This window comes from Sminthopsis crassicaudata, chromosome X (genome assembly GCF_048593235.1).
Source record: "Sminthopsis crassicaudata isolate SCR6 chromosome X, ASM4859323v1, whole genome shotgun sequence".
Classification (NCBI taxonomy): domain Eukaryota; kingdom Metazoa; phylum Chordata; class Mammalia; order Dasyuromorphia; family Dasyuridae; genus Sminthopsis; species Sminthopsis crassicaudata.
Window position 1 is genome coordinate 39,925,418 of NC_133623.1, and position 23,711 is coordinate 39,949,128.

The following is a 23,711-nucleotide window of genomic DNA, read 5'->3' on the forward strand; positions in this document are numbered from 1 at the left end:
CTGGAAAGTAGATGCTAATATTAGGTGCTATAATCATCACCATTTTGAAGATGAAGAAACTGAGTCAAATAGAGATTAAAATGGCTTGCCCACCAGCACCATACAACTAATTTGAGGTCAATTTCAACTCAGAACTTCCTGACTCCAGGATGGTGCATTGGATGGGAAAAGAACCCAGACACTAGACCTGGGAACAGGGCTGGAAAGCATTGGTCAGAAGCACTGAGCCACAATCAGAATTGTGGCTCAGTAAGGGAGAGAGATCTCCCCAAAGGGTCAGTCAAACTGGGGGCTCAGAATGAGAAATGCTGGTGTCTAATACGGGAATAAGATCATAGAACCACAATTCTAGGGCTAGATGGGACCTGAGAGGTTATCAAGGCAATGGCCCCATTTTACAGATGAGAAAGTTGAACTTAAAGAGATCTGATGACCTGTCCCGGGATTACATTGCTTTTAAGTGTCTAAAGAGAAATTTGGGCAGAGGTCCAAGTGCTCCTCTTGGTCAGATATTTAATGCTTATCTACTACACCAAGTGTCATAATGTAAGATTATTCTAGCCTTGGAGCTAGAGTGGAACTAAGAGATCATTTAGTCTTATTTCATTTACAGAGAAAGAAACAGGTCAAGTGATAGTGCACATTGACAAGACCATGTCTAAATCCAACAGCTTTAAGATTTATAAAGCACCTTAAAACACTAGCTCATTTGAACTTCACCATAGATCTGAAAAGGAAGCAGTGAAAGATTTTGCTTTGTTGTTGTTTGTTTGTTTTTCTTTTGAGAGGCAACTGGGGTTAAGTGACTTGCCCAGGGTCACACAGCTAGGAAGCATTAAGTGTCTGAGGTCACATTTGAACTCAGGTCCTCCTGACTCCAAGGCCAGTTCTCAATCGGCTATAGTGCCATCTAGCTGCCCCAGTGAAAGTTTTTGCAAAGTTATATGCCTTGTTCAGGGTCACACAGCTAATAAATTCCAGAAGTGAAATTTGAACTCAGGTTTTCCTGAGAGCTGTAGACACCATAACATTCTTTCTGTCTCAGAAACAGCCCTGGGAAGAAATGAGAAACTGAGGACAAAGATTAAGGGTCCAAGAAAGCCAGAAAAGCATTAGACGAGGTACAGAAACTCTGGGTGGGTGAGAGGAGTGTCTGTTTTCTCTAGTCAGCATTTGTTGAAGAGAAGTGTCCTAATGTTAATGGAGCATTGGGGAATCCCCTCTTCTTTCCTTTAAGGGGCCATGTCTATCAGAAGTGTGAACCTGAATAGAAGGATCATAAAAGTAAGTACAGGAAATGAAATCTGCATTTAATTTAAAGAGAAACTAGGTACTTTTCTTTCTTTCCTGAGGTTTATCTGATTCCTCTTCAATGGTTCTGTCCTTATTAAGTATTTATATCCTGCAGTTCATGAGCCAGCTCAGATTGGTAGGGAAAACATTTCCCCAGTGACCTCCCTTGAATCACGATTGTATGCCATAAATATTAGCTGTAGTATTTCTGTCCCCAGAGTATGCATTTTAGAAGCACCCTGGGAAGATGGCTGAATGTAATGTCAGGGGAGATGGTTCCAAATCCTTCTTTAACATTTACTATGTTACTCTTGGAGAAGTCTCAGTTGCCTCATCTGTAAATTGGGGAGGAAAATATCTCCTGGGATTGTGTGAAGGAAAAGATGCAGTGCCCATTTATTACTAAAGGGGCATTGAGAAATCCCTCTCTTTCCTTCAGTTTCCTATCTGTATGATGAGTGAATTAGAGTACAGTAATCTCTAAGGTTCCTTTTGACTCCAAATCTATAAATGATTAAGCTATCAAAATATTCATGTGAAACTTTTTTCCAATGTAAAAGCATACTAAATTTCTCTATTTGCTCATCTTCCCCTAGTCTTCTTATCTAGGAAGTGTATCTGACTGGCATACATGACATATAGAGACAGGTTGACATAGTACCTAGAATATGACTCTATCTAACTTTGGCCCTCATAATTACCTTGTGAGCTTGATAATGCAAGTACCCATTTTACAGAGGAGCAAAAATAAGTCAGAGGTGAAGTGTATCTTCTTGAGGTTAGACATCATGTGAGTGACAGAGATGGTCTTAGAATCTAGGCATATTGTTACAAGAACCAGTAGGATTTCTACCATCCTCTACTATTTCACAGTGCCTCGCTAGTGTTATCTATCGCCTCCTTGTTATGGCTTTCTTTTTGACTTTCAGAGAGGCATAGCACGTGGATCTTTGAGTCATTCAGTAAATTCATTTCAGGAACCTGAAGGATGTAGGTAGAAGTAATTTCTCCATGCTGTCTTGGTGCTTACAAGTTTTAACAAAGGGCTGCCAGTTCCTGGGTGTGCCAAGGGAAATGTAGCCATTGATTAAAATGGGTGGTGCATATGAAGTGCTTGTGTGCAGGTGATTGAGACCCTCTTAACAGAATTTTAGAACTTGGTGATTGGCAGTTTTGGTATCAGAGAAACCACGGAACGTGGAAAGAGCAATCCCATTCAGATGTTGGGATGAGCTGATAAGAATCGGCTTTAAGTGTGCAAGCCTTCTATTATATTGGTGGATGGGAGCAGACTCAGTGTTCCCTTGGCTGTGTGTGTGTGTGTGTGTGTGTGTGTGTGTGTGTGTGTGTGTGTGTGGAGTGGGGCAGGGAAAGGTACATAGAAAAGAGAGTTTTCTGGAGGATGAGAAGGGTAGGTTAGGTCCCAGTGATATAACTATCACCTCTGGAATGAACATGTTTACTGAGTTAAAAGTAGTTTAAAGTAGCAGGGAGAGACCCTGGAAAGAGACCCAGGGATCTTACTAGGAAATCCTTCACAGGAGGAGGGAACAGGATAAACTGTGAAGGAGCTTGCTGAGGGCATAAGCTTAGCTTCTCTGTTTTACCTAAAATTAGGTGCTTAAGTCAAGTCCTGTTGCCATGCCTTAGTTATGGTTCTGCTCTCAGAGGCCTGGTTTTTACTGGTGACAGTCTTCTCCATTAGAAATTGTGCTGGAGCTGGGCTGCAAGACCAAAGAGGGGCTGATTTGAGGAGGTACTTGAGCTCAAAGTCTGTACCTCCCATGGCTAAGGAGAGAGCTTTTCAAAGTTTTTGATCAGCACTGGTCCAGTGATAGTGGAAACTGTTCCTTCTCTAGGTTAAGGCTTGACTACCTTGGGAAAAGGGCACAGCATATAGCTCAGCTTCTTAAACTGTGGTTTGCAACCTTATGTGGGGTTTTGTAACTGAAGGGGGGTGCAAAATTATGTTTTATCATTAGTGTTTCATTTAACACATGAAACTTCTCTGGTGAAAAGGGGCTGCGAGGGGAAAAAGTTTAAGAAACTGGCATGTAGTTTGTATTATGTAAATAGTATTTGTTTTTTCCAATTATATGTAAAGATAGTTTTCATCATTTTTATGAGATTTTGACTTCTAGATTTTTCTTTCTCCTTCCCCCCTTCCCAAAATGACAAGCAATCAGATATGGGCTATACTTGTAGAGGATAGAGTTCTAAAGCCTCCAAAAGAGAAGCCCCTCCTTAGTAACACAGAATTGAGGGGAGCAATGTTCTGAAGCTGGAGGCTCGGAACCTGACCTCTTCCCCGTCCCCCAATTTGCCATCCATCAGACACATTCTGAGTATCTTCTAGATGCTAAGCACTGTTTTAGGCTCTGGGGATCCTGAAATCAAAATGAAAAATTAATGTTTCTCTCTGCTCCTTTTATTTTGCTACATTGATGGTCTTTTCTCTTCCTGATTTCCCTACTATATTTGATATTATTGCCCACTCTGTTCTCCTGTGCACTCTTTCCTTTCTAGTTTTGCCGATGCTGTTCTTTTCAGGTTTTCATCCAACCTGTCTCATGTGTTCCTTCTTTGTTTCCTTTGCTGGCTCTCCATCCACATCATTCACAAAATCATAGTATTTGAGAGTTGGACATAGAGTCCAACACATACATCAAAGGAATCCTCACCATAACATTTCTTACAAATGGTCTTCTGGACTTTGCATGAAGACGTCCAGTAGTAAGGGAGAGAACACAGCAGCTGTTGTCCAGCTCCTTCTGCTTTAACCCTAAACATTATAATATTTTTTTTCTTATCAATCAAACCAAGTTTGCCTCTTGAAAACTTCCACCCATGACTCCTACTTTTTTTGCCTCTTGAGACCAAACAGAACAAAGCCAATCCCCTGTCCACATGACAAGCCTTCACATACTTGCAGACAGTTCCCATGATCCTCTTGAATCCTTTCTTTTCCTGTCTAAACATGTCTAATTCATTCAACCGATCAATCCTCCATACTGGGGATTGTTCACCATAACTCTGTCCTGGGCCTTTTCTTCTACTCTTGCTAGACTTTCACTTGGGAAGCTCCCATGGGTTTAATTATTTTCTCTCTGCAGAGAACTCCCAGAGCTATTCGGACAGCTCCCGTCTTTCCCTTGAGCTTCAATTTTTTCTTACCAACTGCTTTTTGGACATTTTAAATGGGAAATCCCAGAGACACTGAAAGCTCAACATGTCTAAAACAGAACTTATTGTTTTTCTTTCCAAATCCCCTCCTCTACTGAACTTCCTCATTTCCCTTGAGGACATCACCATTCTCCCAGTCCCCCAGGTTCTTCTTAACTTTGATGTTCTCTGACTCCTCATCCTCTCACCAATTCATATTTAATCACTTGTCAAAGATGCCAAAGATTACTGTTCCTACCAGGTATACTTTGTTTTTTCCCCTCAACAGTGCTGCTGTTCAGGCCCTCATCATCTCTCACTTGGTTTATGGCAACAACAACCTCCTAACTGGTGCTCCTGCCTCAAGTCTCTCCCTATTTCAGTCTGTCCTACACATTGCCGCTAAGTGCGGAACTACCCGTGCCCCTCTTCTTCTCAGTGAACCCCAGTGGCTCTTTCTTGCCTCTAGGATCAGACAGTGTTCCTTTGTGTTTTAAATAGCATTCACAATTTGGACTCAATCTATCTTTCTAGTCTTCTTCTTGTACTTGGCTGCACTGGGCTTCTCTCTCTGTCATTCCCATGTGGCATTCCTTCTCCCCTTTCAGTATTTTTGCACTGGTCACTTCCAGTGTGCTTACTCCTCGTCTCTTCTGCCTTACATAATCTCTCTTTTCCTTTAAAGGTGTCATCTTCTACAAGGAGATTTTCCTGACTTCCTTCCATCTATTAGTGTCCCTGCTCCCAGCTATGTTTTTTTTTCCCCTAGCATTTGTTTAATTCTCTAGAGCTATACATATACTCATGTTATCTCCCTTGAACAAATGCAAGCTTGAGAATAGCAACTGCTCTGTTCTTTGTCTTTGTATCTCTAGATCCTAGCACAATATTGTGCACATGGTCAGTAGTAAATAAATATTTATGATTGATTACTGTGTTCTTTTCTTGCTGCTTTTTATTTTTGCTGGAATGAAGAGAGATTTGAGTATCCTTTTGGGTTTTGTGTAAGGGAGAAGGCCTAATTGGTCTTGGAGAAGACCTAATTCTTCTGGCTTTGCTAGAAGTTTGCTGTTACCAGAGAAGTCTGCCTACTGTAGTCTTTAATATGTGTTATGGAAGAACAAGCTGTAATTATGATGATGATGAGGGTTACTAGAACTTTTGTTTTGAACATAAGAAGACAGTGTCCCCATTCTAAGCTGCATATATAATTTTGACTCTCATTTCTCTGTGGTTTTAAAGTACTTTTATCTTGGTGACCCTGCAAACTATGACCTCAAGAGTTCCTCTACCTGTTTTCTATAATAGGAAATGGCAACTCAGAGGGGAAAAAAGTTCCATTGAATCTGACCCCCATACTTGACAGATGAGAAAACTGAGGAACACAGAAAGTGTTCTTGTCTAGTCATACATCTGGGAAGTATTTGAGGCCAGATGTTTTACTCTGCCCCTGGTACCGCAGACTGAGTCAGGTGTAGGTTATATGGCAGAGTGTTATCAAGTGCACTACTCTTGGTGTTTCAACAAATGCATTTTATTTTTTATGTTAGGGACAACAGTTCCTATCTGTGCAAAGGACATCTCTGATTCCTTGTTGAAAGAACTAGCCTTCCTTTCTGGTGAGTATACTTCCTCATACCTTTGTTGCCTAATCTTTCAGTGTTCATGTTTTCCAAAGCACCCAGGGCAATGTTACATATTAAAAACAAACAACAACTAAGTGAACCCTAAAATGATGACCTATGAACTTATCACTTTGCTAAACAGTGTTCATGAGGTCTTTGATCTCAGTTGAAGAATGTGAAGTCATACCTCATTCATTTAGATGACAGAATATTTGTATATACACACATATATATATGCACATAATATATGCATATATTATATGTGTGAATATATAACATATAAATAATATGTGTATATCTACATCTACATATACATATACACAATTATTTTTTGAAATAATGAAATATATTAATTTATTTGATAAAATATTCAACTTTTTACACTTCAAAATATTTATAATATACCCACCTTTGAAGCACTTATTTTCCACAATTTAACATGCTATTCATTATATTTTAGCACTTTTACTCTGATTTTCCCTTACAAATACACTCATTATATTGCAAATATTTCCCATTTTCTATGACTAATCATAATTGTATCCACATATGTTTAAAATTAATTTTTATTCTTTAACGTGGCTTTCCTTTTTAAAAAAAATTATTATAGCTTTTTATTTACCAGATATATGCATGGGTAATTTTACAACACTAACAATTGCCAAGCCTTTTGTTCCAATTTTTTCCCTCTTTTCCCCCACCCCCAGATGGTAGGTTGACCAATACATATTCAATGTTAAAGTAGAAATTAAAAACATGTCCAAACAGTTGTTTTGCTGTACAAAAAGAATCAGACTTTGAAATAGTGTACAATTAGCCTGTGAAGGAAATAAAAAATGCAGGTGGACAAAAATAGAGGGATTGGGAATTCTATATAGTGGTTCATAGTCGTCTTCCAGAGTTCTTTCGCTGAGTGTAGCTGATTCAGTTCATCACTGCTCTATTGGAACTGATTTGGTTCATCTCATTGTTGAAGAGGGCCATGTCCATCAGAATTGATCATCATAGTATTTTTGTTGAAGTAGATAATGATCTCCTGGTCCTGCTCATTTCACTCAGCATCAGTTCATGTCTCTCCAGGCCTTTCTGAAATCATGCTGTTGGTCATTTCTTACAGAGCAGTAATATTTCATAACATTCATATACCACAACTTATTCTGCCATGATCCAATTGATGGGCATCTACTCAGTTTCCAGTTTCTGGCCACTACAAAGAGGGCTGCCACAAACATTCCTGCACATACAGGTCCCTTTCCCTTCTTTAAGATCTCTTTGGGATATAAGCCCCTTAGTAACACTGCTTGATCTAAGGGTATGCACAGTTTGATAACTTTTGGAGCATAGTTCCAAATCGCTCTCCAGAATGGCTGGATGTATTCACAGTTCCACCAACAATGATATACACATATTATTAATTAGATTTAACTACTTTAATAACAATATGTGTATATGTATATATGTATGTATGCACATATATATGTATGCACATATATAACTATAGTTTTATATATATATATATGTATGTGTATATATTTATCCATTATATATACACATTATTCCAAGGAATAATTAAGTAGATTTCACTAGACTATCAAAGAGGTCTAGAATACAACAAAAATTAAAAATTCATGCCCTACTCTTTTTAACAATGAGGTGATTCAGGCCAATTCCAATAGACTTGTGATGGAGAGAAACAGCTGCATCCAGAGAGAGGGATATGGGGACTGAATGTGGATCATAAAATAGTATTTTCACCTTTGTTGTTGTTGTTGTGTACTGGCTTGTTTTTGTCTTTCTCATTTTCTTTCTTTTTTGAAATGTGTTTAGAAGAATTGCACATGTTTAACCTAGATTGGATTACTTGCTGTCTAGGGGAAGGTGGGAGTAAGGGAGAGAGGGAGAAAAATTTGGAACATAAGGTTTTGCAAGGGTGAATGTTGAAAACTATCTTTGCATGGATTTTGAAAAATAAAAAGCTTTTTTAAAAAGTCGTGACCTAAATGTGTGATCCTGTTTAGTGTGAGAATACAAGAAGCTGGATGGATGCAGAACTCTGGAGATTTTTCCCCTTGCCCACATTAAGCCTCATCTGTCACTCCTTCTGCCTCTTTACAGTCTCCTGAGCCCATCTTGGCAATGATGTCCATCACCACAACATTTCCCAAGTTAACAGAGCTTAGTTTTGTCTTCTGACTTCCAAGATTTTCCTCTCAATTACATACAATTTATAAAAAATGTTTAATTAAATTTATCCCTGCACTGATCCCTGGGGAGCCTCATTGTTTACAACTTCACCCACTAACAGAATGTCTTTTTATCTCCAGCTTTGGCTGTCTTTTTTTTTGTCTTTTTTGCCCATGAAAAAACCCAATGACCTACTTCATGCTTTCCATCTCTCCCATCCCATGGCGATGCATTCGTCCCTCTCTCATCCTATAACAACTCAATTTTTCCTTAATAACCATCAATATGAAACCTTCCAGATAGGCTTTTAGGGTTACAGTTACTGCTTTCCCCTTGCTCACATGCATATCGACCAAGGACTAATCATAAATTAATCAAGCATGAGCTCCCATTAAAGAAATGAGGCTGTCTTTCCCTGAATGAGTTGTCTTTGCTGTAATGCTCAGTAACTCTGTCCTTTTTTTATGGCCATAGCCACTACCAGTTCAGTTACTATGGAAGTAAGTTATCTCATGTAGCTTTTCTTATACATGGGCATTTCTGGGCAGTCAGTCACCTCCTTGGTATGGTGTCCATGTTCAGAGACAGGCTAAGCATTTCGGCTCCAAGCTTCTCATTTCTACTTGAATTCCTTCTAAAGTCTTTGGTGATTTGGTCCCAGACTTGGCAATTTATCTATGTCTCGCCTGTCAATTAGGCCTAGGACATCACGGGCCTTTATTGCTGCTTGTGATCTTGTGTTTAGCCTGTCTGCTTTAAGAGATGATCTGGGAGTGGAACCTGCTCTTGGCATCTTCCTGCATCAAAACCAAGGCAAAGAGTTTGTTCTGTCTCCCCCTTTTCTCTCCCATCTCTTCTTCATCACCATGGTTATCAAGTGGCTCAAATAATTCAGTAACTTTCTTCCTTCCTTTGATCTATACAAAGCATCTCTTTTTATTAATTCTGGTCTCAGAGCCTCCTCAACTGTATATTTTCTTTCCTGAATTTTTACGTGAAACCTAAGGCCTCCCTGTCATCAGACCATCTTGCCAGCCTTGGGAGCCTAAACTGAGAGCTAGAAGAGCAGAGGTAACTTGATCCATCCTCTCATTTTACAGAGGAACAAATTGAAGCCTGAAGGGGGAAGTGATTTGTCCAGTGGCACTTTAGCTAGTGAATGAAAAAGCTTCAATTCATACCCAGTTCTGATTCCCTGTTCCATGTACCTTCTACTGTGCCATGATGCCCCATCACGATCAAACTTCTGCCTATCCCTGTGACAGGTGCCAGTGGGCAAGACTTTTTTTGCTTTGTTACCTTTATGATAAGAGGCTGTATAGCCTGGTAATAGAGAACTCTCCTCAAAGACCTGATTCAAGTCCCATCTTGAATACATACACTCTAGGGTAACCCTGGAGGAATCCCTTAGCTTCTCTATGTTCTAGGTAACTAATGCTCTGAAGATGAGAAATTGCAAGGAAGGTATGGACCTGCCTTGGTATAGAGAACCTCCTCATTTGGAATTTCCCTATTATAATGAAATCACAGGCTCATTTCCAATCCCATCTTTAGAAATCCTGACCTACGTCCATTTATCCTGGGCTTCCAGATAGCTGTTGTTGCTGGTGCTTCTGTGAATTATTTACTTTTCTAACACTTCCTTCAACTTCCTCCCCTGACTAATGCTCACATTTTATTTCTACCCTTTGAAAAAAGAGTTATTTTGAGTTGGCCATCCAGGTCTGCCCCTCTTCTTTCAAGATGCTCACCTTCAATATGCTGTGTTAATTATTTCACCTCTGATTATCCACCCACAATCTGCTCTGATTCCAGCCCCAGTTTCATAACTGTAAACCATGGCCTATATATTTCCCTTGCTCATGATGCTAACAAGTATCGGGAGCAGTCACTTGTCCTCTGAGAGACTCTGGCCTCCCTATTATGTCACCCTAATAAAGTATTCTGTGAGCCTGTCTTTAGATAATGAGAGTCTAACATTGTTGCTGCATGGCCTCATCTGCTGCTCCCCACACTGTGTCTAAGAAAGTCCATTTCAGTCACTTTCTCCTGGATAGGTGGCCTCTACCTCCCCTCTAACATTTTTATTACTCAAGTAAGGAATTTAAAGACAATTAAATCCTTTTGAGAAACGTGCTTTATTATCTAACTTTATTCAAGTAGAGTTTGATCACTAATAAGTAACAAAGGGAAGGTGGGTAAATGCCTTGTGCCCCTGACTGCTTTGTATCACCCTTTTGATTCTGTGATCACACTTTCCCACACTGCTTAAATCACACATTTTGACAGTCAGAAGAGGCCTAAGTGATTGCTGAATCTAACCTGTAAATGACAGGTATCCCTGTTACCATGTACCTGACCAGTGGTCATCTACCTTCTTTTTGAAGCTCTCCAGTGGCATGAAACTTCCTACCTCCAGAGGAAAAACAGGAAACTGAGAATGACAGAATTGTAGAATATCCCACCAGTGCAAAAGAGCAATAATTTCCTCCTGGCAAAGTACTTTTATTCTGTCTCCCCTTCCCCAAATAGATTTCTGCCTCTTCTCTCTGGGGAATTCTTGGGCAACTGTCAAAGCAATGTCAGTCTCATTTGATATTAACCTGTCTCTGTGCCCCCCTTTCCCCCATTTTATTGTTTTTAATTTAAATCTTAAATAGAAAATAGAAAAAAATGAAATAGAAAAAGAAACTGTCACACACACAGCAGAAGATACAAAGGGATTCAAAATATGTATCAATAAATTTCTATTTCAAGAGAATGTAGATAATAATAAGGCACATTGTATTCAGAACTGGTCATCTTTTCTTTTTGCTTTCTTGTAGGTTTTCTTTTGTTCTTTGCTGTGCAATTTTCCCCCTTTTTCTCCTCCCCACCTCCCCCAAGCAGGATACATTTAGCTTGTATATATATATACATACACTCACATACACAATACAAACATACACACATACATATATATAATATGTATATATATATATATATATATACATACACTCACATACACAATACAAACATACACACATACATATATATAATATGTATATATATATATATATATATATATATATATATACATTACCTTTTGTTTCCTGCTAACTCTTCTGTTTTACTTTTACCTGTTACCTTGCCTTGCTATTACTTAACTTTCTTCACCACCACCATGGATTCTTGCCATGTCCTCTCACCTTACCCTTTACCTTTTCTTTATCCCTTTCCCACTAATCTACATACATTATCCCACTCCCGTTTATCTATCCTTCTATACCAACTTATTTACTTTATAGATTTTGGAGAAGGATATATTCTTCTTTGTAGACACACACATGCACATGTATGTATGGATGGATTTTTTTCTTCTTTAATTCATTCTCAATGTGAGTAGGATTTCCAAACTATCAGCTTTCCTTCCCCATCCAATTCCTCTGAGTTGGTTCTTGCTCTTGTACCTCATTCTTATAACATAATTACTGTTTGGGCCTTTTCCTACATGGTTTTACCTTTTAGAATCACATCATATATGGCTCTGATCCAGTCTTTCTTTTCCTATTTTATTTTTAAGTAAGATTTTTATTTACTTCAGTTATTATTAAGCATTTTTTTCTCCCTCCCAAATCTTCCTTACATCAAGTAGGGAAATGCTGCCTGTAGCATTATTAGGCCTTTAAAAAAAGAAAGGAAAAAAATTTCCACCCTTATTATTTCATTTGGCCCTCTCATCTGTCCCTTTCCTTCTTATAGAGTTTGTGTTTCACTGGTAAGCTTATTTTCACTGTTCATTCCCCCCCTTTTCTTCCTCATGCTAAAGTTATTGATATAGAAATATTTCAGTATTGGGGTTTTGGTCTCCAGCCATTTCTAATACCACTGCCTAGCTACCAGTTTGATGCATCTGTAGCTATCATCTGGCCATAAGGAATTTTTTTTGTCACTTTGGGTTTTTATTAATTTTCCATTCTAGTCTACCCCTGGCTTTTTTATCTCATAAGTGCCACTTCAGCAGCTACATTAGGTCAAGTAGGACCCCTTTTATTTTGTCTCAGTCCTGTCTGCCCTGACATCCTCCTTGGGGCTTTGTTTTTTTTTATTTTTAATTATATTTAACTTGTGTTTTTCAGGTGGCAGAGGGAAAAATAATGACTGCATTATAACATTTCCAGAAAATGCCAAATTCAAAGAAGTGCCAGAGGATGTCTTTAAAAAAGTGTTAACTTACTTAACGTCCCTTGCCAGGTATGCCATTTCATTACTGTTGATCCCCAGTACATGGGAGAAAATAGTCATTTTTGTGTAATATTAGAAAAACCAAACCAACCTGGATAGAGGACCAGTCTGGGAGTCACAAAGTTGAGTCTTGTCTCTGCTAACAATGAGCTGTGTGTGATGCTGGACCAGTATTTTATCCTTGTGTGTCTTCTAAGCCATTCTCTAAGACTTTAAGGTACAGATAAGTTTGGATGTGTATCAGTGGAAGGAATTCATAGTTGGATAGTTCTCTGAACTGATGAAATCATTAGTCTAGACCTTGAGTTCGGTGGGTTAAAACATAGATGATGGAAAACCTTGAATTTCTATAGTGCTTCTAACACAATTTATTATTCTTGCCAACTAAAGTTCAAGCTTTGGAATCTGAATTATAGTTATTTGTGATGTGTCTTATCTCTTCTTCCGAAGGGCAAGGACCCCATTAGCACAGTGCTTTGTCCACATTGCAGGCTTCATAAATGTTTATTAGATTAAGTTGAAGATCTCTGAATGATGAAATTGGGGAAGGAATGTTTGAGTGATGAAGGCTACAGGGAGACTTCTTTAGGAAGAGGGAAAAAAGAATGTAGGACTTTTCAGGTAGGAGCCATGAAGGCTGAGGGAGTGTGTGTTCTACATCTAGAAAATCATGAAAGGATTAGGGACAGCATGGACTTCAAATGGATTAAACCTTATGGACTCCTAGAATGAGAGAGCATCCCTGAAAGGTGGGAAGGGGGCTATTTGTAAGACCAGAAAAGAGTCATACTTTTATACAGCAGGGAAGACATCATTACCTCCATCTGATTGTGGTTAGAAGAGCTAGAAAAAGGTTTTGTGGGTGATAGCTCCTTAATGAATCAATAAGGGGACCTAGGGATACAGGGGAACAACCTTACTTTAAGATTATTTTATCAATTCTTTAAAATATTGTTGTTGCTTCCTGTACCACTCCCTCTGCTCAAGAGAATCCTCCTTTGTATCACAGATAAAGAGTTAAGCAAAAACAAATCAACGCAATGTATGCTTCTTTTTGTGCCCATTATTCACTATCTTTCTACTTATAGGAGAGAGAGAATGTTTTTGTCATCAATTCTCAGAAGTCAAGATTGATCATTGAATCTTTTGAGTTCTGGTGTCTTTTAGTGTTTTCCTTTACATCACTGGAATCATTGATATGATCCTATCCTTAGAAGAGAACACCAGAGAGCAATTATCCTGTCTTCCTACAGACCATCCCTTTGGTTACTGCCAGAAAGCAAACCTGAGCTGGATGCAATGTGGGCTCCCAAACCCATTGTGACCCTAAGTATGTCCTCATTTATTCAACTGATATTTCCATGCATACCATGTGCCAGTCTCTGACGATGAAATGACCTTTCTCCTTGCCATGGCCAATCTCCAACATGTACCCTTCATGTGCTGAATACAATGTTAGGTGAGAAATAAAGTTTTGATAAGTGATTGCCTCTGCTTTTATGAAACTTATGATCTAATAGTAATATACCCATCTAATAGGTGGGTAAGGGATCCATCTTCAATTGGACTCTCACTGAAAGAAGACCTTCCTTTACTTCTTCCTTACTCCCTCATAGAAGCTATTCCAATTTTTTCATTGAAACTTAAAAAGGTATTTTTATTATATTATCTCTAGCAGCATCAATTGAACATGGCAGACAAATAATTAAGTCTATAAATGGTATGTTTGCTTATTCATGGATTCATTTATAGATTCACAGACTCTAAGAAATCAATATACAGTCATTTATACTGCCTGAGGGCTTCTTGTTAGGAACCACTATTTTCATCATTCATTTCTCCAGTCTAGTTACAGACACAAGGTTAAAGAGCCAATGCTCTTTCTTTTCTTTCCTTTTTGCTTAATATTTTATTTTCTCCCAGTTACATGTAAAAACAATTTTTAACATTCATCATTAACACTTTGAGTTCAAAATTCTTTCCCTTTCTTCCTTCCCCACCTCTTCTCATTGAGAAGGTAAGAAATTTGCTATATGTTATACATGTGTAATTGTACAGAACATTTCCATATTAGTCATGTTGTGAAAGAAAACATAGATTAAAAAACCCTCAAGAAAAATAGTTTTCTTTTTGCTGAGGCATTTGGGGTTAAGTGACTTGCCTAGCTAGGAAGTGTTAAGTGTCTGAGACCACATTTGAACTCAGGTCTTCCTGACTTCAGGGGTGGTACTCTACCCACTGTGCCACCTACCTAGCTGCCCTGAAAAATACAGTTTTAAAAAGTCTGCTTCAATCTGTATTCAGATAGCATCAGTGCTTTCTCTGGGGATGGATAGCATTTTTCATCATAAGTCCTTTAAGCTGTCTCTCTTCCAAATTTTACTTCCCTTTTCAAGCCTCCTGTGCCTCCTTCTCCTCTCTCTTTCCCCTAAATGAGAACCTCGACTCTTATTTTACTTAGAAAAATAAGGTTATTCAACATGAATGCCCTCATCTCCCCTTCTCTTCATCTCAAAACCCTTGACATTATTTCCCTAATCTCTCTTCCAACTGCTTCAGGCTCTGACAATGAAATGGCCTTTCTCCTTGCCATGGCTGATCTCCAACATATACCCTTCACACCATGCCCTTCCCTCTCCTTTATCATGTTGCTCCCTTATCATTTCCCTCCTTTTCTGAACTTTAAAATTTGTTATCTTCTGATTTCCTTTCTTACTGCCTTCAACTATTCCCAAGTTTCCCCCATTCCTAAAAAAACCTATTATACCCTACAATTCTCTCACACTATTGTCTTCTATCTCTCCTCTTTTTAGCCAAACGCCTTGAAAAATCATCTGTCCTTTTTTCCTCTACCTCCTTTCCTTTATTTATTCCGTGGTTATTTATTCCTTGGTTCCCAATCTCATCTTTCAGCTGACTTACTATCTGCAAAGTTATCCACAGCCCTTCCTTCATGAAATCTGATGGCAGTTTTCCAGTTCTCATGTTTCTTGACCTCTTTGCAAAATCTGACACCACTGGCTGCCCTCTAGGTTCTGCTTTGGTTTTCCTACCTGTGCCAGTACTCTTCCTTAGTTTCCCTTTAGACTCTTCATCCCTAACTTACCTCTTATTTTGGAAGTTCCCAAGACTCTTTCCTAGGTCCTCTTCTGTTCTATTTTCTCTCAGTGACCTCATCCATTTCCATGGGTTTAACTATTGTTTCAATGTAGATGATTCACAAAGCTACATATTCAACCCTAATCTCTCCATGGAACTTTAGTATCCTATCACTGGGTACCCATTAGACCCTACAAACTGTATAAGCTATAGACATCTCAAACTCAGCATGTCCAAGACTGCACTCCCTACCTACACCTTTATCCCAAACCTCCCAGTTTCTATTAGAAACATTACCATTCTTCCAGGCTCTATGGTCTGTAATCTTGGTATTATCCTCCATTTCTCTCTTATCCCACGTAACAGATCGATTGTCAAATCTTGTCATTTTTGCCTCCACAATGTCTCTTACATCTGGCCCTTTCCCTCTACTTATACTGCCACCACCTTATATCCAAACCCTCATCTCCATATTGCCTGGATTGTTGCAGTAGCCTCCTAATTTGTCTTCCAGCCTCAGTTCTTTCTTCATTCCAGTCCCTTCTTCACATACCCACCAAAGGGATTTTCTTCAAGTGCAGATCTGATCATGTCACTCCCTTCTCTGCACGGTAAACATCAAGGGCTCCTTATTGCATCTAAATTATTATAGCCTACTCTGTTTGGCTTTTAAAATTTTTAATGACCTGGCCAGACCCTACTCTCTAGCCTCGCTGTAAGTGAGATGGCCTCTCTAATTCTGCCAAGCTAATCTTCTCTCTTTTTTTCATATGTGGTGCACCATCTTCCATCACTGTAACTTTTCACTGATCATCCCTTGTGCTTGAACCCCACCCTCCTCCTTCATTATTTCAATGTAATCCTTAACTGAAGAAAAAGCTTGTTTTCACAGAAGCAGTAGTTTTAAGATGAAGCTCAAGTGTTCTTCCTCCTGGAGAAAGCCTTCCCTGATTCTGCCTCTCCCCACTCCCTACCAGCTGCTAGTGACTTCCCTCTTAAACTACTTTTTTGTTTGGCTACTCTGTATTTGTATTTATTCTATAAATAGTTATATGTGTCCTTGATGATTCTCCTATTTGAAAGGAAGCTCCTTGACAGCAGGGATTATTTCATTCCTTATATTCTGAGTGCCCAGAACAGAGCTCACTATCCAGAAGGCCCTGGTTTGCTAAGACTGATTGCTAATAATATACATTCATACACAATTGAAAGGCTGGAGGGGAAAGGTGGCTCTTGGCTCCGGAGTGGATTCCACGAAAGCTTCATGTAATGGGTAGCATCAGAGCTAGGCTCTCAAGGATAGGTAGGAACTCAACAAACAAAGAGGAAGAGAGAATACCGGGCATGTGGATCAATATGAGCAGAACATAGAAGTGGGGAAATGCCAGGTATGTTTGGAGGAGCAGAGAATCTTCCACTTTGGCTGGAGTAATGAGTACATAGAGGAAGGTGGTATTATGATAAAACTGTGAACATGTGAATTTCTGTTATCAGATTAAATAAAGTATAAATGGTAATATTAAAAAAAAACTAAGGGACTGTATTTCTTTTAAATATTTCTGAAATTTGCCCAGCACAAATGTAAAATTTAGGAATTTTGAATTCTAGAATGGCAGAGATTACCCAGTCCAATCCTCCCCTTTAGCAGCTAAGGGGAACTACCTCCCAAAGAGGGAAAGTGATTTGTGTAAGGTCACAAAATTAGTTCCTGTCAAACTCTTTTGTTTTCAAAGGTTGTTTTCCCTAAGTGATAATGGCAAGATGTGATAGATGTGAGGAAAGTTCCTTTTTGGATTATGTCAAAAAGACTTGGGAGGAGTTTGCATTAGTCAAGGCCAAGGTCAATACCTGATTACCCAATGTTTTGCTAAATTATAGATACACATCTACAAGATGAGGAAATGAGGTGTTACAAAACCCTTTGCTTACAGGGTTTTTTCCCTCCTTTGGTCCTTGTGGTGAAATGATATCTAAATTCTGTGCTTTCTATCTCTGAAAGTGGAAGGGGCAGTGGGCTCTTGGGGAAGCATTTAGAGACATTCTCTCTTACATGGATTAAGGGGACTCTATCTTCGATATCATTGCCTAGAATTGGGAATACAAATGAGTGAGAAATCAGGAAGTACTGGATTTGCCTTTCACTAACTCCTTTGCTAAATGCTCAGAAATTGAGATATCAGAAAGTAAAAAAAAAAATCCTAAGCCTAAAGTAGACTTTGGATAGGCATTTTGGAAAGTGATAAGCTCATAAAAATCCCGGGGTAATAATGGAAAGCATGTTGTGACAGCCAAAAAAGTAATTTGGCTGGGAGGAATAATTCATTATGTGAGTGCTGCAGAAATAAAATGCTCCAAAATGAATTGTGATTAATTCTTCTGATTAATCTGGATCTGTCATATTTAGATGGATTTGATGTTCCACAATATTCTAAAAGGCACAGAGATGGAAATAAAGATATGGAAGGGACTTTGGGTTTAGGTGAGCTGAGAGGGTTGCCAAGGCCCCTTCCCATTTAGGGAGGTGAGGGTACAGATCACCCCGATGCCTTTATGATTTTAGCATTTTGTAATTTTTAAAAACTTTTTTTAGTATTTTTTTTGTTTTTGTATTATAAAAAAATCTCTTATCCCTTCTTCACTTTATCTTTCCTAGAGAATATAGAATGTCTGAATGTTGGAAGACACAATATCATAGAATTCCAGGGTTGGAAAATACAGTTTCTGACTGAACAGGACCTGAGAACATGGAATGCCATGGATTGAAAGTTACCTTAAGACATGGAATGCCTAAGCTTGGGTAGGGAGGGAGAGAAGGAGAGAGGAAATGGGAGAGAGAGAGAGGAATGAGAGAGAGAGAGAGAGAGAGAGAGAGAGAGAGAGAGAGAGAGAGAGAGAGAGAGAGAGAGAGAGAGACAGAGAGAGAGACAGACAGAGAGACAGAGAGACAGACAGAGAGACAGAGACAGGGAGGGAGGAAAGGAAAGAGAGAAACAGAGAGACAGAGACAGATGGAGAAAGAGGACATACATACAGATGGACAGACATACAGGAAAGAGTCCAAAGTCACATAGCTAGGGAAGAGCCATACAAGTCTTAGAATCTAAGGCTCCTGATTCCCAAACCAATTTTCCTTCTACTATGTCCCTGCAGCCTACATATTTCAATCAGCATCTTCCAGGTCCCACTTTTCAGAAAAAAGACCATATGTTCTTTCCAGTCTGATCTAGCTTTACTTGAATCCAAATCCTTTTGATGCCGATAGACAAAGTGACCAGAACTCAAACAGGTTCAACTTCTGGATTGTTTCTATGATCTTATTTCTCAGCCTCCCTTACCATTTTTTGTCTTTTAGAAAACGTGTACCAGATACCAAATTTATCATTATTCTGGATAGAAGACTGGATACCTGGGCATCTGTAAAAATCACTCTCCAAAGAATTGCAGTAAGTATACATACATTTTCCAGCAGTTGTCTGTTTTGTGTTTGTGTCACACTTCATAGGAATTGTCTAGTCCTGGAGGTTAGGAGAAATAAACAAACAGGAGAGCTGGCAGGGAGAGAAAGTAGGATGAAGAGTTGGTGGAAATAGTACCTGGACAGCTCCAGCTCCATTTGATTCCATTGCAAAGCTGTGGGTAAATGGGACTGCAGAAGAACATTCATGGTGAGCATAATGGCTGGGTTGTGTCAGAATTCCAGAGTAATGCTATGCTCTGTGATCTCCAGCCTTGCCTTTCAAATAGTAGGTGCCCTGAGCATCCTCATTGGCCTCTTTGGGCAGGTCTCTCTTTTTCATCTTATAATAATTGGTTCCCTTTACATTTTTAGAATTCCATTGTGGAGAGTTTCCCAATCTGTCCTGGACCAAATTTTCCCTTTTTAGTCTATGAAATCCTGCCTATTCTTTCTACTTCTGTGGCTGAAACTCACTCTCCTTCACTCTAGGGGGTCTTATCAGATTATTTCTCGCATTCATTTCTCATCCTACTTATTGCTAAAATTATTAAATTGGTCTAAAAATTAAATTGGAACACAAATCCCTTGGGCACTCCACTGGAGACCTTCTTGTGAGCTGATATCAAATTAATGACTGACTTCTTCAAGCACTTTGAAATCTACCTAATTATGTTATTATCTGATATACACTCTGTTTCATCCAAGAAAGTCACATTTCCAAGATAATAAATCAGGTTGGTGGTGGAGCTGAGACGAGAATGCAGTGAACTTCTGGGCACCTGTACTTTTCAATTACACCTTCCCTTGCATATTTAACAGTCTCATAAATAATGAAGGAAGGAAATAAGTAAGCATTTGAGTGCCTACTGTATGCTAGACACTTTGATAAATTTTACAAGTATTTTCTCATTTTATCTTTAAAACAGCCCCGTGAGGCAGGTGCTGCTATTATTCCTCTTTTATAGATGGGGAAAGTGAAGCAGACAGAGATTGAGTGACCTATCCAAAGTCACATAGCTAGTAACTATCTGTCGTTAGATTTGAATTCCAGTCTTTTTCATCCCAGACTTAGTGCCCTAAACACTATCCTACCTAGCTGTCTCTTTCAGGCATAAGCAATATTCAAACACTAACGTGAATGAGATCAAAGATCTTTTGCTCTTCAGATGAAATTCATATTTTTCCTCATCTTTTTTAGTCTGTGTGTCTGAGTGTTTATTCTCATCAAAGTAATTTAATCCTAGATAGCAGCAAGGTGTTAATAATAATGAATTATGAGGGTATAACCGATTTTATTTTAAGTTAAACATTGTCAGACATTTGTGTAGAATTTTTGGCTTTTTCGATGGCTTTCAGGTATATTGAGTTTTTGCATTTATCTTAGTGGAGTTTCTATAGTGACATTTTTTTGGTCATTTTCTGCACGAAGCCTCTAGGCTGACCTAAAGAAGGGCTGCCTGACTTTTTTGTTTGGCAGTCTATCTCAGGAACCCTGTGCATCATTGGCAGAATCATGTTTTTCTAGGTAAAAATGAAATAGAGAATTACAAAGAAAATCAATTACATTGAAATAAAGATATTATTTTTTCCCGTCCAAGGTCAGCATCACCCTGAAATCTATTCATGTACCAGGGTAAGGACACCTCAGCTTAAGTAATTTGTTCAAGATCTTATTGCTAGCTAGTTACAGAACCAATTTCTTTTTCCTCCTAGATAGGGCTATCACACACTTTTATGACTGGGCAGTGAATGGTATACTGGGGAAAATCATGGGTTTTGAGGCTGGAAGCCCCACTCTTGGAGAACTGGTTTGGCCACTTACTCCCTGGGGGATTCTGGCAGGGGGCTGCTGTAATTATTTCCGTGGTCTCATTTTTCTCACCTGAGTACTTCATCTTAATGTAAAAAAAAAAAGAGCAATTCCAATAGCTTAGTTCCAGCTGCTGAAATGGGCCACGACACTTGATTTGAATTCAGATTCTGCCTTAGATATATATCTACATGCTGTGTCACTTGATCAGGTTACCTCACTCCTCTGAGACTTATTAAAACAAGAGCAATAATATATGTGGCAGATAGCTCATAGGATTGTCATGAGAATCATTTTTATCCAGTGCTTTTCAAGCTATAAGCCATTAGATAAAGACCAATGGTTGGTACTGGTGTTATTTTTGTTATGCCAATGAACTGTGTGAACCAAGCTATAGATCTTTGACTTCTGCTACTTACTATCTGTGCAGTCACTTTTCCTCCATGGTCCTCAGTTTCCTCATCTGTAAAATGAAGGATTTGGAGTAGGTGACCTTTGAGGTTCTTTTCAGCTTGAGATCCAGAATCTTTTTGCAATACTAGGCAAGGCACTTCCCCTCTAAGGGCCTCAATTTCTTCATCATCATTCATCAAATGAAGGGGTTGATCCAGATGGCCTCTGATGGTCTCTTCTTCCATCATTAGATCTAGGATATTCTCATCTGAAGTCATTTTCTCTTCCTGAGCTTCATTTTCCTTGTCTAGAAGATGAGAGTGATTGGATTTCTTCTTCTGAATGTAGCATCTTCTGATCCCTGTACTCTTAAAATTAATCCTAAGGCTTGATTAACAGAGTTTAGTTTGTGCCAATAATCAATATACTAAAATTAGTACTTTGTATAATAATGCAATTTTTCAACATCCAGTTTTGTTTTGTTTTTTTTGGCCGGCACAATCCACTCCCCAAATTGCTTTTTTCTTGTATTCATTGAAATGAATATTTAAATATGTACTTGGCATATGGCCTTGTCATAGACAAGAGAGGCAGATTCCAAACCTTGGACAGGTCTTTTGATCCAATAGTATAGAATAGTATTTTTCTTCATTTGTGTGTGTACGTGTGTGTGAAGGTTCACAGTTTTATTTTTAATTTCTCAGGACACTTTGAACAAGACTCAGCGTGATGAAGTGAAATCAGCTTTGTCAGTTTTCTAGGATCAAAAGATCTGTTTCTGACATTTGCTAGACCAGTGACCTTGGACAAGTTATTTGTCTTTCGGGGGTGTCCTTTTCCTTATCTCATGCTTCCCACCCCACATTGTGTGCAATCCAATGAGAAAAGGACTAGCAAGGGCTTTGAAGCGTCAAACTCCAGCCAATTTACAGATGAGTTATAATACTAGGTTTAAAACATTTTTAATCAGGAAAGAAAAATAATGTGGCCTGGGGGGACTAATGCAGGTTTCTGCTTTTATGAGTAGAACCGCGGACCTTTTCTTCTTAGGTATATATATTTGATGGGGCAGATGGCACTGGGCTTTTGAACTAAGAGGACTGTACTTCCAGTGCCAGCTCTGCCATGAATTAATCATGTGATCCTGGAGTAATCATTTCACCCATTCAAGCCTCAGTTTCCACTTCTGTACATTCAGAAGGTCACACTAGATGACTCTTAGGTCCTTTCCAGTTGTAGATTTATGGTCGTGTTATTCGAAGTCCCTTCTACCTGGCTTTCAGTTTTGTCTTCTATTAAAATAAAGTATGGGGGGGAGGGGTTGGACTAGATGGGTTTTAAAATCCCTGTCAGCTCTCTTGATCTTTGGCCCCTGATCCCATGAAGAGGAATTCACTCGCTAAGCAAAGCTGACCAGATTCCTTAAAGGGCAACCCCTGAGATCCTGCTTCATGGAAACCTGCTTCAGCTCCATGGGCTGCACATCCAGGCTGCGGTTTGGGCGACCGCCTTTCATTGGTGCTAGCCCTCAAGTCTGGATTTCAGGTCAAGAAGCATTTTTCAGTTACCTCCAGGGGTCTGGAGTAAAAGGAAAATTAGCATCTTTGGGAGAAAAATGAGTAGAAAATGATTGTTCCCACGATCTTGGTGGGAATTCTAATTGCTTTAATTTAGGAGTTTTTAGTGCTTTAGAAGTGTTTTGTTTTGTTTTGTTTTGTTTTTTTTAACCAATTGAAAAACGTGCAGGCTTGTTTGGGGGAAGCTGGTTGTTTTTAGTTTTGGCGGCCCTCTCTCTGGCCCTCGGGCACTCCTGGAAGTCCTTGGGAAGGAGGAGGCAGTGCGGCTCCTGTGCCCTGGCCTGCCAGATGTGCTTCCTTCTCCCTTCTCTCTTATCCCGAGTGCCCCCCCTGGCCTCTGCTAAGGCGGGGCCGGTGTCAGTGGGAGTGTGTGAGGCCCCTGCTTCCTGCAGGTGAGCCCGGCTCCGAGAAGCGGTAAGTTTGTTTGCAGCGGGCAGTCCCAGCTCCGCACTCCGCGCTCGGCGCTCGCTGCCGCTGTCCAGCACGGCGTGGCTGAATGGTGCCGTCCGGCGGCGGGACGGCCGCCCCCTCCCCCACAGAGCGCCGGGCAGCGGCCACGCCGCCTTCACGCCCAATCTTCGCATTCTACCTTAAAAATCCGCCCTGACGCTCGCTCAGGCAGCCGGCTCGGGCTCGGGCACGCTCAGGCTGCTCGGGCCCCAGCCGGGACTAGGTCCCAGGTGAAGAAGAGGTGTGTGTGTGGGGGGGGGGGCGGCAGATCCGTCCTCCCTTCATTCAGATGAGGAGCAGGGACTGGCTGTCAGCTGACCGCCAGGGGGTAGTGGCTTCGGGAGGGCTGCCCCGTGGGGAGGTGATTAGGGAGGGGGGTGGGGGCCGCTGCAGCGGGTAAATAGCACCCCCCGGAGCAGCTCCGTCTCCCCAGTGTT

General features: G+C 39.8%; 1 protein-coding gene across 1 annotated transcript in view; it reads left to right on the forward strand.

Moving 5' to 3' along the window:
* Positions 1-23,711, forward strand: part of MCF2 (MCF.2 cell line derived transforming sequence) — a 105,020-nt gene that overhangs the window by 15,465 nt on the left and 65,844 nt on the right. Inside the window, exons 2-4 of the mRNA XM_074278371.1 lie at positions 6,006-6,074; positions 12,383-12,497; positions 18,940-19,030. Coding sequence (XP_074134472.1) covers positions 6,006-6,074; positions 12,383-12,497; positions 18,940-19,030 — 275 coding nt within the window. The remainder of the gene's footprint in view (positions 1-6,005; positions 6,075-12,382; positions 12,498-18,939; positions 19,031-23,711) is intronic.